Genomic DNA, 25,905 nt, shown 5'->3' on the forward strand with positions numbered 1-25,905 from the left:
GCATTGTTTAGACAACATGTACTAAGGGCTTGGTGTCTAGAATGATTCAGACACTCCTGCAAGATATGTTGGTTTAGAGACCAGCTAGCGCACAGTGCCACCGTAAGCCCCCCTAACCTATCAGGAAGTGAATGGTCTTCTTGCAACCTCTGAACATGACAGCCCTGACCACTCAGGGATCATGGAAACAGTACAGAACTTTTTCCTCAGTCACTCTTGCCAACTTAGTCTCAAAGAAATATACAGAAACTACACCGTGGAATGTTTTCAATAATATTTATTGATCCAACGTTACTCTTTCATAAAACACGTGTGCTGCAATGATTAGTAGACAAAAGCAGATAAACGTGATTACAAGCACCAAAAGCGTAAATAGTAGATATAGTTCTCCCATGGTACTGAAGCAAAGTATGCAGGCATATAAAACAAGGCAGTAATCTAGCATACTCCTACTATGTGAACCCTACTCTAAGTGTACCTAGAGTGTATGTAGATGTAAAGCCAAGAATCCCCCAAAGGGACGAACCAACCCCATTACCTGATGGTGTAGAGTGAAGGACCCCATCCTGGTCATGAACCGGACACCCCTAATGAGATGTCAGACCGCTACATGGTGATTTCTCAGCATGCAAGGACTTCGGTGTCAGAGGCAGTGCCTCCTCTGGTAATCTATTGGGAGGCTCTTCTTTTATAATAACCCGGCTATGTGCATATATATGTGATGTAATGGATATGTAGATAGCCTTGTCACCTCCTGGATGAAGAAAGTGATGACATATGTACATATTGTGAAACAAGACCTTCTACATGATGTTCAGGACGTAGTGATAATGTTGTGCAAACAAGTTTAGTTTCAGGGAAACTAACATTGTCGTGCACTCAAATAGGTGCAAAAATTCAAAGCTGAAAATGTTATTTGTGAGGACAATGTAAGAAAAAAGCGACTTTCTTAAATGGGCCTAACTCAGGGAATATAAAAGTAGAATTAGCATATACTGTTTTGCAAACAGGTCCTTGTACATCAGGCCTTTCGTTCACCGGAATCGCACATGAACATTCCACGAGGGCAGACCTCGTGTGTTGCTCAAGCGTGATGAAATGGATTCTGACCCACTTAAGCGCTATTAGAATTTTTGATTTTTGACCTCTCATGTGTCTCACTCACTGACTTGAATTGTAACCATAAGGCCCATGTCTGTGCAGGCATTCCAAGAGGGTTACTTGGAATTATGGAGCAACTGGGTCAAATAAAATCAAAATAAAATGTAATACCAATGTGCAAAGTTATTTAAAGCCATTATAATTTCACACAATAAAATACCAAGAGAGAAAAACATACAATGCAAAAGTAAAACTTGTGTAAATCCTAAAATAGATTATCTTTTCATATTTTTTCGCTAGTATGAGCTGTTTCCAGCTGCCAGTGTCAGATTGATGAGGCCATAGCCGTGGCTGTGCGAAGTTTGCTAAAGCAGCAGTGCTCGCCGTGTCATCCTTGACTGTGTCCAGCTGCTGGTTGTTGAGTCGTAGTGCCACAGTGTCCTGTTTCGAACTGCAAGCGTAAAATGGGTGAGGCCACATTGGCAAAACTGGCAAAGTACCTCATCATTGGACCAGATAGGCCTTTATTCTAGCTACAAATAGTGTCAGGACCCTTACTACCCATGTGTTTAGACAAGGGTGTTCTGGGTTTACTGCAGGAATAAGGGCCCACATACAAGCTCAAATTGTGGCTTGATTAAAACCCCCAGGAGCATCACTAAGTCCCCTGCAGCTCCTGTGGTGCAGTGGTGGCCCAACCTTCCACAGGGCCACCAACTCTTCAATGGGGCCCATTCAGCCCAAGGCTAATAAATATATATGATATAGGGAAAACTCAAGGGCCCTTCATCACCTTCTGCCCAAAACACTGAAAACCCAGTGAAACACCTTTCTTCGATCGGATAGCATGCTTGGGCAAATGCAAAATACATGTATCCTGGTCTCCTGTCCCATACCGCAGAGTCGGCATCCTGCAGTCTCAGCAGATTTTTAACCAGGCAGGAAACAGCAGCTCACCACACTCGTGTAGCTATTTGATTATTTCCCTTCGCCCCCTCAGCTCTGTTCACTGTAAACCTGGCTAATCTTTCTCAAATTAAATCCTGTTATATGGCGCCTTGCATTATTAGTCTCTATTCCTTGTGGCATGCCCCTCTGTGGGCCCGATATCCAGCCTTGCAAGGCATTATTAAGAAGGTGATTACTAGAGAAGGTGATTACTAGAGAAGGTGATTACTAGACTAGTTATGGAATATTGCATTAGTCTATAGTCCTTGTTCCATGCTCCTGTGTGGGCCAGATATCCAGCATTGCAAGACTTTATTAAGAAGGTGATTACTAGACTCGTTATGACATATTGCATTAGTCTATATTCCTTATTCCATGCTCCTGTGTGGGCCCTAGATCCAGCCTTGCAAGGCATTATTAAGAAGGTGATTACTAGAGAAGGTGATTACTAGACTAGTTATGGAATATTGCATTAGTCTATAGTCCTTGTTCCATACTCCTGTGTGGGCCCCAGATCAAGCCTTGCAAGGTATTATTAGAAAGCGATTAATTAACTCATTATGACTTTTGCTCCACACTCCCTTGCGGTTCCAGACCTGGCCATGCTAGATATTACCAACAGACCTGCCCACGATCATTTGCGGTTTTATTGCTGCCCTATCGGCACTCCCAGACCGCTTAGGCTACGATATTTTTTAGGAGCCAACCTCACACAATATACTTTAATCTCTCTCCTCCTAATATATCAGAGGAATACACAAGATTTCCTGGTAAGTGTGTTTAACTCCGATATACTTGCACGACTACTCAGTCGGTAATACGGAACAGCCTGAGACCTTATTAAGGATTTTATTTATATGTATTTAGGATGTTGTCTCTCTCCCTCTATATGCTATTATCTCATGATGGGATTTAATTCTACTAGACCAAGAGGCCATTTTGACCTCATTGACGTTGATTTTGACAATACACGGATGGATTGTACAACAGGTTGATTAACTCACAGATCTAATGCCATCTTTCGATCTGTCCCTGTTGCGTTTTGTAAAATCGTCCAAATTTCATTTTAATTTTATCTGTGTTTGTATTTGTATTCTTATTTTTGTCTTTACCAATGTTAACTTTATTCTGTTATGTTTTCTTCCTTATTTTTCTTCCTCCCCTTTATTGTTGTCCCTTCCTATTGTAGTCTTGCACAAACCCCTGACACCTACCATTGGGGCTCTTTAAAACTCTTTTCCTTTTTCTCCCCTGTTGTTCTATTCACTTTTGTTTGAATCAATGCTTCTTTTTCTTTTTGTTTCATCCCACTTGATTTTTGCACTAAATTTGTCAGCCTTGAAAAAGCCCTCGGCCTGTGGGCCATCGGGCAAAACACCTGTTGGTTGTTTTTCTTTTTGAATTACTCTTCTAGATTAAGAATTAAAACGGAGCAACAGACTCTGAAATGAAGTCTGGATTTTTGGAATTACTTACCGGAATATTATTGATCCTAAGGCACAGCTCTCTTCCCCAGCTCATCTCCTTATCAGGAAACTGATCTAGTCTAGGTTGAATTGCTAACTGGAGTCGCCTGAACTTGAGCTTTATTATAAAGCCCAAGGTTAATGAATTAATTATTTATTTAATTTTCCCTCGTGGTCGCCTGTCGAAACCACCAATAACCTAGCCCACCGCTCTTACCTGCACGATCTGCTGCTAGCTTTATATGCAATGGAAACCCGAGGTCAAAGTAGGGCTGAGGCTTTAGGGACCTGTTGGTATTAATAGCTTGCTGGGGGTGAGCCAGCTTTGCTGGAGCTGGTGTATCTTCTTGCAGGGAGAGGACTCTGTACAGGCTGTTAAACTGTTTTTTTAATTCACCAGTTGATAACTGGATGTGCCATAGATTGGTCAGGGGCTTGGACCAACTGCAAAGTGTCTTCTAAGAAATATCTAAATGTTGAATTTGTATTCTGCTTATTTATGTCTATCCAGACACATGCGACTAGTGAGTTTTCTTCAGCCCATCTAAATCTGCTGCACAGCTTCAGAACAGAGCTTTTGTGGCCCGTGTTTGTTCTGTCCGGCTCAGCTCCGGACGAGTCGTGCCTGCGATGTATAGTTTGGGAGCCTGTAAACAAGCTGATAGGCGGTTCGTGCATCCGGCAGAGGGTTTGTGGCTTTGCACATCCCTTTTTTTAATGTGTTCCACTGGGATGATGAAGTAGTGATTACTCAGGTGGTGCAAGGTTTGTACAAGCTTAGCTATGGTAAGATTCCAGTATCACATAGGTGCTGTGTAATCCGCATACCTAGATATTAGAGAGCATCTGACTGACACAGCATATTCGAATCCTTGAGAATAGCTTAATCTCTATTACCTAGCGCTCAAACAGGTTTTAGTCAAGACTATTGTCAATGTGTAAACCAGGCCAGAAAAGCAGAAAATATCCACAACTGGCATTAGAGACATTGTATATGAATATATAAATATGTATATATATTTTTTTCACTGAAAAAACTTAAAGATTAAAGTGACATTATAGAAACGAATTGTAATATTATCTTCCTTTACACTAAAAAAAGTAGATTGAAACAAGGTTGACCTTTATATATGAAGTACAGGAGCCAGGCGATAGTAACATAAAGCAGGTTTATTCCCCATGAAGAGTCCCATCCATCCGTTCCCATCAGCTGCTCACCAGATATGCCACTAACAGAGTCTCTAGGCATTCTAGATGACATAGCCTCATTCCACAACTGTGGTCACATCTACAGTACAGGTTTAAACATACTCAGGCATCTAAGATGCCTCAAATCCCTACTCCTTAATAACTTAAAGAACAAAACAACTTATAATACAAAGATATAAATTGGCAATATAAAAGCTAAAAAAGTCAAAGTTTACATGTACCTAATGTGTAAAGAGTATATCTATCTCACATACCGCATTAAGTAAGCATGTGGAGTAGTTCTCTTTCCAGACCTTCTAAGAGACAACTCTGGGGCACCAGAATCCACTGAACCCTTGAGGATTCCATCATTCCTGCATCCTGGAATGCCAAAAGTCAAAGAACCTCTTCGGATTATTTCCTCCCTGAGCAACACCACTCTGATCAAATTCCATATTTTTTTATGTTTTTTAGCTGTCATTCTTACCCACATCGTTGAAAACTTTAATGACTTGCATAGGTTTGACGAAACCTGCAGAACCTCCTTTCATGCATGGTCTCTTAACCATTTCCCAGTTCCTTACCTTGACCCCTGTCTGCTTAACAGATTTCTTTTTCATCAAAATGCTTCTTGGAGCCTCAATCTTCCTTGCCTCCTATGAGCCCAGTCACAACCCAGTTCAACACACCCAGATCTAGATTCCATATCGTTGACCCATGTAGGTGCTACCAGGGTATTGGGCTGCCTACACTTAAAGACCTCAAAGGGAGTCTTTCCTGTGATGGCATGGGGAGACACTGTACGCTTCTACCTGCTTGACAACTTCCTCTCTCCAATCCAACCCAGCATCCTTGGCCATGGTTATACTCTCCTTCAACATGCGGTTAAAGCATTCCACCATTCCATGGGTTTCTGGGTGGTACAGAGAGCACATCTTGTGCCCCACACCACGTTCATCAACAAATTGCTCCATTTCTTTTTACACTAATTGCACCCTGTTATCCGTAATAATCACACTGGGTATACCTTCCCGCCCAAACAACTCATAAAGTGAGCGTATCACATGTATGGTCTCTATTCCCTTGGAGAAGGTAATTTCCGTCCACCTAGAGTAGAAATCAACTAACACCATCACATGTGACTCACAACCCGCACAACGAATGGGCCCCACTATGTCTCTTATTACGATAGGTTGAACTTTGGGTTTGGCCACCTTTTCACTCATGGCTGGGATCAAACTGGAATGGCATGGGGAGCAAAAAAACAATGGATTAAAGCCTAGATCTCTGTAATGGGGTGAATGTATGACATTGTTCTGCATCCTGTCCATCAATTGTTCTTTTTGCATCTGTCACCCCAAGTGGCACGGGTATGCCCAGATGTGGGCCCTGTCAAGCTATCCTGGCTGATGAGGGGTGAAATCCCGAAACCAGTCCTAGGATGCTTGTTTCCAGTCCAGGGAGGACCTGGCATGGCAGTTTGGGCCGGACTGTTCCCATTGGGCGCAGGGTCAAGACTGATTTACATATGGCTGGGTTCAAACTGGAATGGCATGGGGAGAAAAAATACAATGGATTTAGGCCAAGAACTCTGTACTGGGGTGAACGTATGACATTGTTCTTCATTCTTTCCATCAATTGTTCTTTTTACCTTTTAACTCATGGCACACTAAACACATTCCCTGATCACCCTCTCCACATGAGTGTCCATCCTGGGCCACCGGTACATTAACCTGAGCCTATTCTTGGTCTTGGAGATACTATTGGTTCCTACCTGAGGGAAGTGGGTAGAACCAACGTTGTGCTACTGAACAAGAAGCCACGTTTTTCCACTAATTCTTCCCTGACGTGCCAAAAATTCTCAGATTCTTCATTACCTATCATCTTGGAGCTCGATCCTCTCTTTAACTAGTCCATCACTTTCACCATCCCCTGATCGGAGACCAGTGCATCACGTCATTTCTTCTCAGTGATGCCACCCTCATTTTTTTCACAAACCATCTCATCATCTTCCTCAGAAGTGCTAGAATGACTTTCCTCATCCACCTCCACCAATTTGGATAATGTGTCTGCTACCTTGTTGTCAACTTCTGGTAAATACTTAACCTTGAAATCATACTCTTGGAGGGCAACAACCCCCCTAGTGATCCTGCTGGAAACAGCATCAAACCCTTTCTTTTTAACGATTGTAGATAAGAGCTCTTTGACCATCCTTTCTTCAAAGCTACTGCCCAATAGAAGATTCTTCAATTTTTTTACAGTCCAATGTACTGCTAATGCCTCTCTTTACACAACAGAATTGCGTAATTCTGCCCCTTTGAGGCCTCGGGAGAGAAACAGAATGACATTGTTGGAGCCCTGACCTCCTTGCCGTAATACAGCACCTAACCCCTTCATACTAGCATCCGTAATCAAAACCGATTTGTGCCTTGGATCAAAATTCCTCAATTTAGGGGCATTGCCCAGTTTCTCCCTCACTACGTTGAACTCCTCTTTACACGCCTTGTTCAACAAGCTAATTGCACCACGGAGTTTAAACAAATAGTCAACAAAATGACTAATCAAAAATCTCAAGAAAAGGACAAAGCCTCATTGACGACGAAAATCAATGCATGGATTGTGTTGCCAACATACAAAATGTTAAAGCCTCAATCATACTTGTCGGAACTTTTGCAAATCGCATGAAGCAGCAACTGACCTTACTGAGACAGGGAGTTTACTCAACTAAAGATCTAATCCCAAAATGGAAACGGACCAAGGAGACAAGGAGACAAATCATTGCTCCACCTAATCTGTATTTTTCCGGCATTATTATCCACACGGAAATAACTTTTACAGCCAATAATGAAAAGAGAACAAATAGGGACTTGCAGATGCGCCACAATAAAATGTTTAGGAGGCTCGACAGTACAATTGGCATGTAAAGCAATAATGTTTTTGAGTTTAGCTGCAAACAAACTAGATCAGAGAGATTGAGAACTTGAACCATGCTAAGCATGTAAAGTGAAAAAGTGTAGATAATCAGCCCGCAGCCTGTATAAGAACTACATATCTCATAGCTAGACTCACTATTACAAGACTAAAGGAACCAATTGTCCTCTGTTTTTTAAACATTTTTATTTCAAATTTTAATGAGAATTTATCAATTAATCTGTATTTTGCTCATGAATTTTATGTGTTTTAGCGGTTAAGCCACTCTTTTTATGATTTAAATTAAATCAAATAAAGTAATTCTACGATGCCTCGTTCCACACAAATACAATCCCTTTCCAAAGCTGACCTCTCATGTGGGCACACATTCCTGCAAATCCCTGTACAAATTTACTGTAGCATTCGACCCTCCAGAGGAACTTCATTAACTCCTATTTGTTGGCAGGGGACCGTAACATTTGTATGACACCAACCAAAACTTCCTTGGGCATTACACATTCTCCAGAGATTGTGTGCCCTAAATAGTCTATAGATTTCCTCCTGAACTTGCATTTCTCCATTTTGACAGTCAGGATGAAATCACTCAGCCTGCTCAAACCTGCATGACCCTCTCATCCAACCAAATCCTCTTTGGGCATTACACCTTCCCTAGAGATCATGTGCCCTAAATAGTCTATAGACTCCCTCCTGAACTTGCATTTCTCCATTCTAACAGTCAAGTTGAACCCACTCAGCCTGCTCAACACCTGCATAGCCCTCTCACCCTGTTCAACATTATCCCTACTGAAGACCAAAACATCATCTTGATAGATTCTCACACCTACAAGCCCATTCAAAACCTTCACTATGGGCCCTTTGGAACACTGATGCTACCAACACCAAACCAAAAGGAAGCTTGGCAAAGTGAAAAGAGCTTGACAAATGCAGTGAGGTCCTTGGAGGTTTTATAAAGCCTAATCTGATAAAACGTTGACTTAAGGTCTAAGCTAGAAAATACCTTAGCCCCTTGCTAAAACATCAACACATCAGAAATCTTTGACAATGGGTACCAATCTACTATCACATGCTTGTTTAGCTCCCACAAGTCCACACACAAGCACACACTTCCATTGACCTTCTTGGTTGCTACAACTGGGGCAAGCCACTGTATTCCTTCCACCTCCTCAATAATGCCATCTCTTTTGAGTTTATCCAACTCTGCTTGCATTTCCTCCGGCACAGTTACAGGTGCATTATGCATTTTCACACAAACAGGTTTGGCCCCATCGACCAGGTGTATGTGGTGAACATAGTGCCGGAGACAACCAAGTGCTCCTTGAAATACACTTGGAAAACGTGCCTCCAAACTGTGTATAAATATTTCAAAGGCATCTGCTTGAGCATATACCCCTTCCATGTCAAAATGTTCTTTCTGCCTGATGGGATCCAGTATCACCCCAACATCTCTCTGGTTGAACCAACTAAGTATAAAATTTCCCTTTTGAGGAATGTACATGTTGGCATTGGTGTAACTCTCCTTGTATTCAATAAGATCCCAAAAATACCCAAATAATTTAATGCGTTCACCACCATATGGATATAGTCTTATATCAGGGAAAAACACCTTAGTCTTCTCTAGGCCACGGCAGAGTTTGAAGAAAAAAAACTCCACTGAGCTTTGCAGAGTTCCGCAAGTGGCTGAGTGTGTTAGGTCGCACAACTCCTGCTTATTTTTATTGCCAGATGTTTGTCCCACCGCAGAAAATCAGCACGAACTGCACCATACGCAGCACAAAAGGGCGCTGCTTCTTTCTGCTCCTCGAGTAGATGTTCTACTTGAGCAGCAGCTTCCTCAATGCAAACAGAAGATTTCATTACAAGAAAGGAGGCTACATTATGCATTATTCTTTTATTGCAGTCCAAGTAGCTGCATGCATCACAATATTAAAAGGTTCCAGAATAGAACATTAGCAACACATAAAAAGCATGAGCCATCAACAATCTGCCTCTTTTAAATGCGGCGCCAAGCAGACAAGTTCAATTCTTCTCATTACTACTAATAGCTTTTTATTTCTATTTCCAATTACCCCCGTGTGTGGCTTAACCCCAACCCCTCCACCACTACCTTCATACCGATCTCCAATTTATAGAGATCTCCTTTTCCCTTGTCCCACCCTTGCTTGGGCACTCCCTCTCCCCACCCCCGCCTCCCTTGCAGTGTCCAGATTGATCTGTTTGTGGTTTCATGGTATGTGTTTTGCCTTTGAGTGTTCTCAGGAATTTTGTCTTTTTTGAGCCTTTGCAGCGCTTGCTTTCTATGCTTGATTTCGCCAACTTTGGGCTTTTGCAATGCCTGCTTGCCATGTTTGATTTCCAGCTTACTTGCTCTTTTATTTATTTTCGCTGTGTCCAAGCACAGGCAATGTTTCCTCTGAGGTCCCGCTGGTTCTCTCTTCCCCGATGCAGGCCGCTAACTCTTGAGCTGCTCTGCATCACTTCGAGGATTAGAGGAACGCTCCTTGGCAACGGGGACGCTACGTCCACCTGTTGCCAGGAGTCTTTCTTCATAACGCTGCTTCTCGGCCTCCAGCTGATTGCTTACACGATCATGCTCAAGGCCGGTTTTCACCATGGAAACCTAGCAGCAGCTGATCGCGTTCAAGCGAGTTGTCAGTTCCTGGTCGTGATCGCGATTAGTTGCTGCTCCCAATTACCGCAAGTGCTCTTTGCTAAATCATAAATTTAAAAAAAAAGGGGGATTTTAAAAGGAAGAGGATTATAAAAGGAAAAATAGCTTCTCTTTACTGCTTTAAAATAAATCTTTACTCTGGCATTTCCTCACCCTCATATCTTTTAGTTTAATCTTCAAAACATTTAGTTTAAAAACTTTACTATTAATTTTAAGAATAACCCTACCATAACTTTTTTATCCTTTGAGGGACACTTTTAATACATTTCAAATTAAGCTCTTTACCTGCGCAATGTCTGACTCCGATTCAGATAACATAGATACCTACTCCTAACATAGATAATGAAGCCCTCAAAAGCATCCTTCATAAGGAAATGAGGTCCTGCATGATGGAGACCTTGAGCCACGCCATGTTCTCAAAAAGGTCACTCCCTGAGGAGGATGAGTTCACAGAAATTTTTAACCCTCTCTACTCTGATGACATCACCGAATTAAGGGGTTAAAGGCTAAAGAAAACTAAAAATATTGACAAGATCAATATGGAGGTCCTAGCACCTCATCAAATCAGGGAGGTCTTAGCACCTCAACTACTAATGGAGGTCCGCGCACCTCGAACTCCCTGGGTGTCCCTAGCGGCACGACTTATCCGGGTGTCCCTGGCGGCACAAAACATCTGGGTGTCCATAGCGGCACAAAATATCATAGTGCTCTTTACAATATGGGAGATAACGGGTTTAATGATGTCGAATCCTCTGGCATACCTGATGAGTATGTCCTTGATCTTGATGAGGACGATCAAGAATTTTACATATGGAAGGGGAACTCCCTTCTTCCTCCAAGGATATTATATTTGGCCCTTTGGGGGAAGCAATATTTTCACCATTAAACCTCAAGCACCCAAGAAGTTCTGAGTGGTGCCCAGAGGCCCACGTTGCAAAATTCATTAAAAAATGGTTGATAAACCTCCTAGAGAGAGACACTCGTAATATCCTTAGAGCCAAATGCTCTAGATCCTCTATTGAGGACATGACACGTTATACCCCGAACTTAGACCCCGAACTGATTAAATTCCTCTTCAAACTTGATCCCTGAAAGGGTGCCAGGACCATCTTCTCGATGTACTGGTTCCATTAGCCAGAACCTTAGATTCCACTGAACAAAGCCACATCAATGGCACTCCTCTCAACACCGATCTGATCAGGGGCTGGAGCCAGAGTGCAGTAATACTACTGGGAAATGCCAACGCTAGCATTAATGCAGAAAGATGAAGAGTCGTTCTGCCTAAAATAAATCCAAAAATAAGTGATATGGCAGATAGAGAACCCTCACAAAACCCACAAAAATTACTCTTTGGAGAGGATCTCATTAAATCCTTGGGGAAATATGTCTCCACTTTTACTGCCTTGGATAAGGCACAACAAAATATGCACAAAGGGTTTAACCCTAACCTTTTTGGGAGGGCCGGAAGACGGGTCACTCTTCTGGCCGCTTCAATCAAAGGCCCTATTCAAGATCCCGTGGTTACGGAAGAGGGTACCAGCAATACAACATACCTCAATTCTACCCACAGAGAGGTAGAGGACAATGCAGCAGAGGATTTAGATCCCGCTGAAGTTCCAACTCCAACATCCCTACAAGTGAGTACTCTACCCCCTCTTCCTTCCCCTTCTTTCCCCCAAAAAGTGGGTGGCAGAATTGGTGATTGATCACTCAAGATCCTTGGGTCTTAAACACGTTCAAGGGGTTTATGATAGACTTTACTCATATACCTTCTAAAACTTCTTTCCCGAGAGACATGCCTCTCTCCCTAGATCAAGAAAAAATAGTAGAGGAGGAGATCTCCTCTATGCTTCAGAAAGGAGATATAATAGAGGTCCCCTTAGAAGCATTAAGCTTTTTAAGCACATTCTTTCTTGTAAAAGGGTTGGAGACCTGTCATAAACTTAAAGAACTAAACAAATATTTGATCTACAGACACTTCAAGATGGAGGGCCTCCACCTCCTGAGGGACTTACTTTTAGAGGGAGACTGGCTAGTCAAACTGGACCTAAAGGATGCTTACTTCACCATTTCTATGTCCGAATCCCACCAACCCTTCCTTCAATTTCTCTGGAAAAATCATCTATACCAATTCCAGGCTCTCCCCTTCGGACTAGCTTCTGTCCCCTGATGTTGGACCAAGGTCATGTGTCAGGAACTCAATAGCAAGTATCCTTGCCCCAACTAACCCAAGAAAAGGTAAATTGAGCTGGCAAGGAAAACTGAGAAGAATTGCTCCTCACTTGTGGCTGTTGTTTAGTAGGCTATTGCACTTGATTGCGTGCTCGAGTCTAAACACTACTCAAGATGGCGGCCGTTGCCGAACTGAGACTAAGAATTCTAGTGTTTGGAGGAAGGGCTCGAGACCAAGACAATCTGTAGCGCGAGCCCCAGGTGAGCTGCGCACTTTAATTGTGGAATTTGCCAGAGCACAGCGTATTTCTACTGCGTCAGTCCCAAACAGAGAATTTCGATTCCTCAAGACCCAGTCCCTACCCGCAGCTCGCGGAAGGCTGTGCACACCGAGAACCCAGTTCCTTTTCCCCTTTTTGAAGCTTCCCGAATCTTTCCTGAGAGAATATAAATTCTTGTCAGGATTCTTGAAGGTTGCGAGAAAACTACAGAGACAAGAAAGCAATTATCAGAACCACCTTTTTTCCCAGTCTTGAAGATTCCGAGAGAACCTGAAAAACGTCTGTCGAAGTAAGAAATCATCTTTCTATCTATTTGAACTTCAATTGTCACAGAGACTCAATTGAACTGAATTTAATACCTTTTCATCACGATACACAACTGAGTTGCCACGTTTAGTTTTTTCTCTAATAAGGAAGTGGGGAAATTCGCTAAGCTCCTTTCCAAGGAAAAAAAAATCAATATACTACGATTCTTAGAGAGACGACAAGTGGTTAGTGAGGTAAGGGTACAGTTCTGGAGAGAGAGTGGTAGTGTATCAAGAAAGAAATGAGAGACATTAAATTGTACCGTTTTTTCCCTGCATAGGTCTACCTAGAATAACCACATTGATGTTAACTAGACGCTACCATCACAACACTTCCAGAGAGAGCGGCTAAACCTGTAGAATGTCCAGGTAGTTATTCTAGTCAGAGAAAGAGGTTTCCAAGAAGGTAGAATTAGGGAGCTTGAAACCTGAGTTATTTTCTTTCACCCATCTGCAGGTCCAGCTAGATCTTTCCCGATCAGAGAAGAAGAACGCAAGCTAGTAGTGAAGAAAACAGTCCTGAGGAGAAAGTTGGCAGCAACTGGAGAACACAGGCAGTCTCTCTATCTTATCCAATTCCCCTTTCCCTTCGTGGGTGCCTCGCCAGAACATTCTGTCGGGCAGCTGCGCAGGGGATTTGGGATCTGTCATCTGCTCCTGTGGAGACTCTGGCACTCAAGCTAAGGTCTTGACATCATGAGAGCAATCACCTCGTACCTAAGAGAAAGAGGTATTTGCATGATCATTTATCTAGACGACATTCTTATAATGTTGCAAGACCTTTCACAATTAGTCCTAGATCCCAACAGTAGGAAGCTTAGGTTCATCATAAACAAATGAAAATCAATACTCATTCCTTCCAGATCTCTGGAGTTCCTGGGCTTCACAGTAGATGCATCCAGATGTATCCTTTTACTCCCTTCCAAAGAAATTGCCAAAATCAGGAAGGAAATAAGACATGTCCTGAAACAACAGGATTTATCTCTGAGGGAGCTAGCCAGATTACTGGGTCTCCTCTCCTCCTCCATCCAAGCTTTTTTCCGGGTCCCCTAAACTATCAGACCCTAAGAGAGCCGAGAGCCCTAAGATCTGGTACGGAGATCGTATCTGTCTGGATCAAGAAGCCCAATCGAAACTAGCCTGGTGGCTCGAGAACCTAGACGCATGGAACAGAAAAGCAATCTTTGGGTCAAAACCAGAGTTTGTATTAGAACCAGATGAGAGCCTTGATGGCTGGGGAGCTTGCCTTCTCAATCAGAACACTGGTGGTATCTGGTCGCAAGAAAAATCCTCTGACCACATAAATTATTTGGAACTAACAGCTGGCCTTTACGCCTTGATGAGGTTCAAACATTCTCTCCAAGGGAGGTCAGTCTTTTCTAAAGATGGACAACATTTTCCGCTGTAGCCTATATAGATCGTCTGGGAGGCATCAAATCTGCAGACCTCTCGAATCTAGCAACGACACTATGGATTTTCTGTCTGGAACACAAGATCGCACTCAAAGTGGAATACCTCTCGGGCGAATCGAACATCTCTGCAGACTGGAACTCAAGATTCCTGTTAGATCACACCAATTGGAAACTCAATGTTTCTGTGTTCAGAACCTTGAACAAGATCTGGGGTCCCCTAGAGATAGACTTATTTGTGAGCAGACTAACTTTTCAATTGGAGAACTACTTCAGCTGGATGCCCGACCCGGTGCTCTGGCGGTCAATGCCTTCCTACAGTCCTGGAAAGAAGCCAAAGCTTACGCGTTCCCTCCTTTTGCCATGATTCAGAGAGTTCTTCAAAAAGTGAGACAGGATCAGTGCTTCCTTGTCCTACTAATTCCTTTTTGGCCATCTCAGGCATGGTTCCTGACCACTCTAAAACTAGTTTGCAATCCCCCCTTCTTAATTACTACCCTAGAGAATATACTTACAGACGTAGACGGAGGAGGTCATCCCCTAATTCAGAGTGGGAGTTTAACCCTTCTTGCCTGGAGAGTGTCAGGAATACCAATGAAATCTAAGGACTTTCGATAACAGCTGCAACTCTCCTCGGAGAGTCTTGGGCCCCAGGCACTCACTACAGATATAACAACATATGGAGAATCTGGGTACATTGGTGCCTGGAAAGGAACCAGGATTCCTTGGAGGCAACTATTGTTGACATAGTTAACTTCCTTGTTGAACAATTTGAAAGAGGTCTCAGCTATAGAACTATCAATTGCATAGATTGGCTATTTCTGCTGGCTGTGTCCTTGTCAATGGTCAAACGGTAGGTAAAAATGTCATTGATTGCAGAGTGATGAAAAGCATTAGTTTAAGAAGACCTCCTAAACCTAAATATGAAAGTCTCTGGGATCTCAAGCTAATCCTTGATCTTTTCAATAACTGGCCTGTTAATACTCTCCTAAATAGAAAAAATCTTTCCATTAAGATGGCTACTCTACTATGCCTAATTTCATGCAGAAGGTTCTCTGGTGTCAAAATCCTGGAGATTACGAATAGATCTTATAACATGTTCGGTGTAAAATTTGAGATTTATAGAAGAACAAAGACTATGTCTGATTCAACCTTTTACCCACGTTTTGATTTATGCCCAAAACTTTGAGTTGTGGACTGCATGAGAGAGTATGATCGCAGAATGTTTGCTCTTCGCCCCCAGGTTGTAAACCAATTACTTATATCCTTTGTTAACCCACACAAAGGTATAACCTCGACCTCTATTTCTAGATGGGTTAAGACTGTTATGAATTTAGCAGGTATTGACTTAAAGAAATTTCAAGCTCACTCCCTTAGAGGTGCTTTGGCCAGTAAATCTCTCTGGTCTGGAGGTAAGTTGGATGACATTCTCAAAGCGGCTGACTGGTCAATTGCTAGCACCTTTGCACATCACTATTGCAAACCTATTGAACATATGTCTAACATAGTTTTACAAAGCTACCAACCTGCATAATGTAGCCTTTGTTCTTGTAATGAAATTGCGATTCTCCTATTACCATGACTAGAGAATCTGGATTTCATTAAAGACACGGAGGCTGACATTATCTCTCCCATCCCACCCTTTGGTGGTCTTACAATGAATTCATGTTCTTTTAATTACAGGAAATAAATATACTTTTTTAAACTGTACTTGGATCTTTTCTGACTTCTTCTATTAGCTAGATACATTTTACACTTTTTGCTACGTGCAGGAGGTATTTACTTTTCTCTCTTTTCAGGTAACCCTTCTTAACTGCGAGTCATGAGGCCTTTGGTTTTACCTTCGTTCTCCCTCCTCAGAAGATCGTTTTGAAGTTTAGAAGTTTAACAGAAGATCGTTTTGAAGATTAGAAGTTTCAAGTTTCATGAACTTATTTTCCTCCACATTTAAAAGAGGCAGATTGTTGATGGCTCATGCCTTTTTATGTGTTGCTAATGTTCTATTCTGGAACCTTTTAATATTGTGATGTCGGCGGCTACATGGACTGCATTAAAAGAATAATGCATAATGTCAGCCTCCGTGTCTTTAATGAAATCCAGATTCTCTAGTCATGGTAATAGGAGAATCGCAATTTCTCTATGCAAGCAGTAGCGGCCATCCGCAACCTCCCACGGTGAGAAATCTCACAGGGTGGTAGACTGGAGTGAGATTTTCATTGCTCGCACTCACCAACTCAACGTTAAGGAGCACAAGCGAGGAACAAATGTTGCTCAAATACGGTGAGCGGAGTTTTTCAGAACTCTGCACACTACACGGAGCACGAAGTGGGAAAACCTCAGCGAGTAGAATAGAACAGTATTTCATGTCCAGGCCTAGTCTTCTCCATGATTTCTTTAAGTGAAATTCCCTGGAAACAATGGTGAACTTGGCCCCAGAATCGAACAAGACACAAGTTGTTTCACCTCATCCAACCGGCTGCTACTTTAATTTCCACTTACTTGCAGAATAATCTGCCCACACTCCACATCTGTGTCCTCATCACTTGAAGAATCACACCTATCCTTGATTTTGCTGCTCACCTTCCCCTTGAATGCTTTTCCTTTGCAAACAGTGGCAGAGTGCCCTTACTTTTTGTAATTGCTGCAGGTAGTCTTACTTGCTGGACATAGTCTATCATTGGCTAAGTGCTCTGTCTTTCCACAACAAAAGCATTTGCCTTGGAACATACTTTTCTTTTTGACCCTATTGTCAACATATTTCCTTTTGTCCTGCTTATTTTCCATGTGCTTAACTACATGCACTGAATTTCTTTTCTCCTCTTCCTTTTTTATGACCTCAATACACTTCATGCAATGTTCTATCTTTTTAACAACGAGGAGGACATCATCCAGAAAAGGTTCATCCTTCTGCCACAGCTCCTCTCCCACCCATTCAATATTGTATCCCAACATAAATTGGTCCCTTATGCACTCATCCACTAAGGAACCAAACTTACATGTCAAGGTCAATTTACTTAAACATGTTATATAATTTTCCACGGTTTCCCCTTCTACCTGGTTCCTATAACCAAAATGTTAATGTTCGAGGATGGTTGTGACTGTTGGCAGGTAGTGCCTATCCAATTTAGCAATACATCCTTCATACTCACTCAAATCTTCACCCAAAACCTCCGGCAAGTGATCAAAAACTTCTTGCCCTTCTGAGACTAAACAGTGCAGAAGCAACGCAGTCTTTCTTTCTGAACTCAGTGATGCCCCACGCACCTTGGAATATCTTTCAAACACTTTACGCAATTTCTACCACTTAGTAGGTGTATCGCCAGGGGATGTAAAAAAATGTGGCTCTGTTGCATAGTGCATGCCTTGAAAATATATGCGGAAAATAAATTGAATCTACAAGTACAGATGAAAGCTCCCACAGAGGAATTCTGCATCCTATATATGTCCCTCAAAGCCTGCAAACAAGAGGTTAACACATTGGTACAATATAAGACCTTCCAAATAAGCAATATTAAACCTTAAAATGTGATATGGCAGGGAAAAAACCAATGCAAGAATAATGACAATATAATATGACAATGTAAAATAATTATTCCAATGGGAATAAAACTGTGCCCATTGTGTTGCAGTCTCCAGAACATGCAGGCAACGCCAGGCAGCCAATGCAAAGTAAATGACAAATCTCCAGATGTGCGGTCCGGTAGTAGTGTGCATGTCACTGACGAGAAAGGCACACAGTTGAAAGGGTGCGCGTGACACACAATTGTGAATGTCACTGACAGAAACGCTTCACCGATGCCCTGCCTAATACGCCTGCCACACATAGTGTGCGAGTCACTGACACTGTGATAACGTCCTGGATTCTCCCACAACGTACTACAGCAAGATGGCTGCCATGTGCGTCGCGTGATGACGCACGTGTGACATTTTCTGAGGCACTTCCGTGCTGCTCAGCATCATGAAAAGGGAGAGAACACTGAGAGAGGACGTCAGGCGCCAGACAATGGAGCTCGAGAAGAAGGACGAGGACTTCCCCACAAGATTATTCGTGGGCCACAAAGGACCACAGACCTGCGAGACGACGATGACGACAAACAATAGCCCTTCTTCTCCGCCCTGTAGATCACATGAGTTGATTTTCAAACATGTGCATGTGCTCCAACGCATGAAAGAAAGTTGCAGACAACGGCTTCATACGCGCACACATGAAAAACATATGCGTTGTTGTTGAAGATGTCGCCTTTTAACGTGAAAATACCTCCGCCTCCTTCTGCTAACCAGCCTGTTAACAAGCCTCCTGGTCAGCAATAAAATCACATGCCACACACAGCTCTGGCCCTAACAGCTGTAATCAAACCATCCAAGATAAGGAAACACTAGGTAGATATACAAATGCACCCAACGCCTAATAGAGAAGAATAACTCCAAACATGAACCAGCAGTGTCCAATGAAATCCTGTAACAGAGGATCAGCGCAGCGTTGGTCATGGATATATTAAAGGCTTGATCCTGGGCACATGTGATGTTAGGACGCTTCACCTGCTTTCTAATGTATTGGGTAACACATCCCATCCTCATCGCCAGTGAAACAAGGTAGACTTTTATATATGAAGTACAGGAGCCAGGTGATAGTAACGTAAAACAGGTTTATTCTCCATGAAGTTTCCCATCCGTCGCTCCCATCAGCTGCTGACCAGAGATGCTAATTACAGAGTTTCTAGGCATTCTAGATGGCATAGCCTCATTCCAATACCATGGTTACATCCACACTACAGGTTTAAACATACACAGGCATCTTATATAACACAGAGATGTTGTAGTTAGGTGAAAATGTCAGTTAAAATATACCATTTTAAACCAACAAAACCACATAACTATCAATGATGTTGCTGCAGATGTTGCAGTGATGTTATCAAGAATGTCATAGAACATTTCATGAGTGATGTAACCATATAGTTATAGTTAAGACTGAGGGCCCCATTAGGATGTCGTGTGGATTGCCACCGCCATGCGCGCGCTGGCGATCTGCCCGACATCCTTCCCCACCCGCCACCCATTTCCCCCCGCCATATTACTACGGCAGGGGGGACCGCGGCAGACAGAAAGACCGTCCGCCGCTTTTCCGCCTGGTCAAGGAGTTGACCGGGCGGAAAAGAGTTTCATATGGTGGCGGTGTCTGTTAGACACCGCCATCCATATTAGGGTGAAGGCGGGGACATGCTTTTCCATGGCCGTTGCCGCCACGGAAAGACGTGCAGGAATGTCTTGTCCCCAGGGACTCCGGGGGTGAGGGGTGCACATGGGGGTACCTATGGTACCCCCCTGCACTTCACTGTACAACGTGACAGGCACCGCATGGTGCCTGTCACGTTGTGCATTGAAGTGCACAATGTGCATTTTCAGCATCGCGGCAGCGGGGCTTTTAGCACCGCCCGCCGCAATGTTAAAAATGCGGGATTCGCCCGCCAATGTGGCGGGCGCATCCTAATGCCCTCCACGGGACCGCAACCCTTATGGCGGGCAGTCCTGTTTTACGTTGGGACACCCTAATGGGCCCCTGAGTTTCCAAAGGAAATTGGTTCTTTGGTTCGCTAGAAACATTGGTGACTTTTGATGAATCTTCACAAACGATTTCTCAGAAAAAGTTAACTCTGGCCCTTCCTGGAAAGTTTCAGCCTGATCTGTCAAGTGAGGCCTAAGGAAAAAGGCAGAGTCCTAAAAGGTTTTTTTTCCGTGCAATTGCCCATAGAAAAATTGAGTAGCACTGCAGCTAAAACGGCTGAATGGAACGACACCACATTTTGCAGAAAGCTAGATCTTTACCCAGAAAGCATCCATTTTGTGATTTGGTGTAAATCCATATAGTAGCTTTGTTGAAATGAAGGATCAAAATGAATGTATATCTAGAGACGCGGGAGTACCTTGGCCGGAAGATCAAAAAAACATAACAATCTGATTGACTGCCATCAACCTCTACAAAGATGTAGCAGTAGCCATTGTAGGACCTGGGGACTCATGCCCCAATGGCCTAAAAAAAATAGGTTGTATGGGTGGAGGTTAGTTATACCCTGGCCGCTAAGGCCTGGTGGGGTGCCCCTCTGGGCAAAGAATTGATTTTTTAGTTTTTGAGGTACCATGGTAGTACCGTGGTCCCATTGCAAACTTTTTAAAATTCATATTAGAAGCCTCCCAGGAAGGGCCAGGGCCCAGTGGGTCAGTGCATCTTTTCATGGTAGAGGGGCATGCGGCTCCACTCCTGTGCCACATATTTATTTGAGGAGGGAGCGTGCCTCCCCAAACGAGCAACGTAATGTCCACAAGGACCCCATCCCCTGGGGCCTGAAGCAAAAGACTTTGGGGAGGGGTATGGATTCCCTCTCCCGGAGCTGTGTTATGCTCCCAGAGACCCTTATCCTCCAGGGACTGATGTAAAACAATGTCCTGGGGACCCCATTCCCAGGTGCACGGTTGCTCTCTACCTGCGAGAGTGTCGGCTGAAAACACTAGATTGCTACCACCACCGGCGGGAGCAGAAAGAAAAGGTGGTCCCAGCTGCACCGGAGCAAATAAATGCATCTGGCTCTCACCAGCAGCCAGGTCGGGTGGTTGCAGGGATAGCAGCGAGCCTCGAGAGCCTTAGCCTCCCCATCTGGTCCCCAACATCTGGAGTTGTCAGTGCCCTGGGTGGGACCGGGGCACCCTTCAAAAATAAATAAAAACTCATTACTATAAAAAAAGAAAAAAAAGAGTTACTACCTCACTGCTTCACTATTGAAGCGGTGGGGCGGATAATATCATGGAATGTTCACTGCTCCATTCCCGGTAGATCCACATAAAGCCCTGCATTGGCTTTGTTTTTTAAATTGTCCTCGTTGTGCAATCAGCAACCCAGGAGACATACAGTGTTTTTAACTTTCCAGGGGGGGGGCTGATGTGTACCCTGCAGCCTTCTACAATACTTTTGTAAATTGTTTGTGTTGCCCCTGCCCAGGGTTGAGCATCGGAATAATTTATTGAGACCCATTCTGAGCCCTAGACTGTGTTAGTGGCCTTATTACCAGTGTTAGATTCCTATTTACCACTACTAATAATCCACTTTCCATCAGTCATGCTCAGTAGCATTCAAGTATGTCTTGGGCACACCATCGGGGCTTAATTTGAGGTTTTGGTTTCCGTTCTTTGGCACCAGCAATTTAATTGCCAGCACCTATGACAGTCTGCCAAATGGTGGCGCTGGTTGTCTAATTTAGAGATTAGCACAACAGTTGTTTATTAATTCAATATTCATAAAAATAACTGATATCTGCTGCTCAAGCCACTCTAATAGCTTAGGGGGCCAAAAGTAGTCTCAGCTGACACTTGTTGGTGTGTGATGGTGAATGTTGTGTTAGTATGTTAAGATCTAGCATCAGCACCTGTTTCCCATCCCAGAAGCTTCTCCTTGCTCCTAATGTTAAAGAACAATAGTTGCTGTTGGACTGTGCATGGGCCACACACATCCAAGGCAGTATTTACAAGTAGTGATGTAAGAAGCAGGTTAGACTGGAAACCAAAAAATGCCACAGCACAAATGTTCAAAGAGGCCTCACGCTGCCTGAGGCCTAACTCCCTTCTCCCAGGCTGTCACTGCCTCACAGTGTCAGCAGGAACAGTGGAAGGAAGACCTAACTCCCTTCTCCTAGGCTGTCACTGCCTCACAGTGTCAGCAGGAACAGTGGGAAGACAGAGTTGAGAGCCTCCTTTTGATTGCCGCAACCATAACTTCAGCTTCTCACACTCCATCGCGAGAGAGAGAGAGGGAGAGAGCGAGAGAGACAGAGAGATAGAGAGAGGGGGTGAGGCTGTAGATTAAGGTGCTGGGATGCTGATGGCAGTGAACTTCCACAAGTGTAAATTGTCACTGCCACTTCAGTCTCTCGAATGGAGATCTCAGAATCACAATGTTCTAATATGAGACATTTATTGAATACCCCCATGTAGAATATCTTTGACTATAAACTTACTGCTAATTTTCCTTTCTGCTTCAGAACTGTGTTCAAAAATGCATTTGTCGGCAACCCTTTTAGCGTTAGCAGCAGCCTCCTTGTTCCACACCTGCAATGAATCATAATAAAAACCCTTTGATGATGATTGTAAAACAAAATATTTCCTTCTGTATCACATTATGGAATTCTTGTCTTGGAATAGAGAAACTGGGGGGCATATTTACAAGCCCCATTCGCCACCAGAGTGTCACTTTTTCCGATGATCTGGTGGCGTAGCGCTAGGGGAAATACAGGGGTGTGTTGTATTCTTGTGAATATGGCGCATCCATGCATTTAAAAAATGTTGGAGCGCGCGTTGCCAAATTTGGTGTAAGCCGTGCTCTGACATTCTTTTGTAAATATACCCCTAAATGCTATAAAAAATCTTAAGGTTAACGATTGCTCAGTACTTTTTAAGCTAGGGTGGCAATGGTACATACAGATTTTGAAAGCTAGTTTTAGGCAACAAAAACTGAAGAATGCTTTTATCATAAACTGCAGAAAACCAACGATAGAAAATCTAAAGTACATGCAGACATCTTCAAGCTACCCCAAGGTTTATTCTTTGCCACACAATTATCCATCCACAAAACACTGGATTAAACAGCTCCTATTGCACCAGGAGAGACAGTGGCGCTGAATAGCGGCTTCTTTCCGCTCAGCGCTCTGAAGCAGGTTTCCAGCTGCTACTCTTTCTCCACAAAGTGCAGGTGGTGAAAATTGCACTGGTATGATCACAGTGGAACCCTGTCATGACCACTGTGCAGTAGTAGAAAAGCGAGAATTGTCGAAATTGATGTCTGTAGGGGTGACTTCACAGCTTGGAAACAGGGGTTCGTCGTTGCAGCTACTGATTTCCAATTTCCAGGTTTCTCAGATGTTTTTGTTGGGCCTGAGTATAAAACTACATGTGAGGACCACTTCTTGTGGAAATGCCAAGTGGCATAAGAACCTAAACCAAAGTATAAAAAAGCCAACCTAGTGTTATATTTTTTACATCACGTGGAGCCTCCCTGCAGAATGCTGTGATAGAAGTCTCACAATTAATGATGAACAGCAAGGCTTGTTTTTTAAATAAATGAATAGATTTTTTGGAGCAGCAGCATGGGGGTTATGCAGAGGACTGGGGCCTGGACCATAATATCCCCTCTGGGACTCCTTGTGATGACCCTGCTGACTGGTGCTGTCTGCATCTCATACATTAACTCATAGAATTTCGGAGTTAAATATATACCTTGCAGAGAACATGCTTTCATAAAAACAGGTGTATAGCTTTATTAGAGTTTACTATAAGACTCAATTCAATTCAAAATTGCTTTATTCTATTTTCATTTTTGAATTACAAAACTATAAAAGCATAGCGTAAAACACTCTATTTGAATTCATTATTAGTAGAGCAAACAAAAACGTTTCTCAATATGAGACTCAATTCCGAAAAACGGGTTATACAAAAAAGACAGTGTATTAAAATTCAGAGTTGTTTCCTAGATGTAATTACCACTTTTAAAAATAGTGCAATGTTTCTTGTGTAACATTAACTATCCAATAGCTGCAATGCGAGATAGGCAGGCCGACATTGTCTGAGGCCCCAAATTTTTAAAATAGGAAGGATCCACCTTTTTCTTTGATCCCGATAATATTTACAGAATAAAACAACATGGATTGTCAATCGGGAAGAGAATCCGTCACAGGGACAAAGTGATACATTTTCAAACCAGTCATTTGTCGTGGGAAACGATTCTAGTTGATAAATAAAATCTAGTTTAAAGCATGTAAGTACAAATCTATCACACCCAGTTCCATAGTCAGTCAGATATGGTTGCATTGCACTAGAAGAAAGGAGCATCTGATTTAATCGAACTGTTGGCTTATGAGCCTCACTAGCATATCTAAGTTCTTCTAGGTGTGACATACATTGTTTTTTAAGACTATGGAATCTCTTCTAAAATAACCAATCAAATCCCTGAAGAAATGTTTTTTTCTGTCCTGCATAAAGCCTGCCATCCATGCTCTATTTTGCCTCACAGCAATACATGGAAAAGGAGAAAATAATGAGTGGAAGTGCTTGAATTAATCTGACACTCTGTTAATTACTCTGAGTGCATCATCAGTGAGGTGAGGTATAGACCCACATCTGGGCCTGTAAGGAAAAAGCGAGTGGGGAAAAGATAGTCAGATTCACTAACACAGCACATGTGTAGTGAATACAAAAGCTTGATTTAACCTGAGCCTGCAGTGGATACAGAGAACCAAATGGAGGCTACATTAGACTTGATTGTTAACAGGAAATTCTCCAGTTTGTAAAGGATGGGTTAAATCATCTGCTGAAGGGGTCTCTTTCCTATAGAGAAAATATGGTAGAGTCAGTTTTCACCAGAGGAGTAGCCTCAGACAGGATCTGGTATCTCCTAATTTTAAAATGATTTTACATTACCATTAAACTTTACATCACGTCTAACTCTGGTTGTGGTACAATTAGAACAACTTTTGGAAAACCTAGAACATGAGATATCTGGTGTAGTATTCCTTTGTAGAATGTTCTATTAGAATTGTTATGTTACATTGAGTGTTTAGCATTCTGTATGTGGGAGTTGTTCAGATGAAGCTGGCTTCCTATGTTGGTGGATGTATAAGCTGTTTCTCCTGTGAATAAACTACTCATGATTCAAGTTCCAGTCTGCTGGTTTACTTCATCTGGCACTCAAATATAGGCAGAAGATGATTAATAGAAATTTTGGGCTGAAAGCTTTCTGAACTCGATTAAGGTTAAAATATGAAAATGAGGTTTTTTTTGTGCCATGAAATTAGCATTCCCTCCATGTTTTGAAATGTGGAAATAAACGTAAATTAATATTCAGAATACTTGAACAAGTTTGCATGAAAATGTGTACTCGTCCTGTTCAAAGATGCTGTAAAGAAAATGCAAAGGAAAAGATTTAATCAAAAAGAAAATGTACAATGGCACTTACCAATTTTTGCATGTCGCTGGCAGATGGGTCGGCGTTTCGGCGGCATTTATTGTGCGTGTCGCAGATCACATTTTGAACATTGCCATAACCAGTATCCAGGTTAGAGTCTAGGCCCTGTCAAATATAATCAGGAAAAATAATTGTCTTTGCAGAGAAAGATCATCATCAGCTAGGGGGCTAGCAATTGATATAGTCAAAAGGTGAAGGTCTATAAGGCTATAAGAACATTCCCCACTGAGGTTGGAATGTGTTAAGATGAACAGTAGGGAAGAGAAAGTCAAGCATTGGAATGTTGGAGCAGAAGGGCTATACCACCAATTATTAACCCAAAGGAAATTCTTTGTCTTCAGTGGAGCTTGAAATATTGCAGTGTTCTAATATTTATGATAAAGTTCAAGAGCAGGGGGCGCACAGCTTTTTTCAAATGTTTGTAAAAAGTTGTA

General features: G+C 42.7%; 1 protein-coding gene across 1 annotated transcript in view; it reads right to left on the reverse strand.

The window, feature by feature from the left end:
• The window catches only part of LOC144761978 (cysteine-rich secretory protein 2-like), an 88,751-nt gene that overhangs the window by 53,896 nt on the left and 8,950 nt on the right, over positions 1-25,905 (reverse strand). The window contains exons 3-4 of the mRNA XM_078647147.1: positions 25,463-25,576; positions 22,473-22,563 (exon numbers count right to left, since the gene is read on the reverse strand). Of these exons, the coding sequence (XP_078503273.1) occupies positions 22,473-22,563; positions 25,463-25,576 (205 nt within the window). The remainder of the gene's footprint in view (positions 1-22,472; positions 22,564-25,462; positions 25,577-25,905) is intronic.

This window comes from Lissotriton helveticus, chromosome 6 (assembly GCF_964261635.1).
Source record: "Lissotriton helveticus chromosome 6, aLisHel1.1, whole genome shotgun sequence".
Taxonomy (NCBI): Eukaryota; Metazoa; Chordata; class Amphibia; order Caudata; family Salamandridae; genus Lissotriton; species Lissotriton helveticus.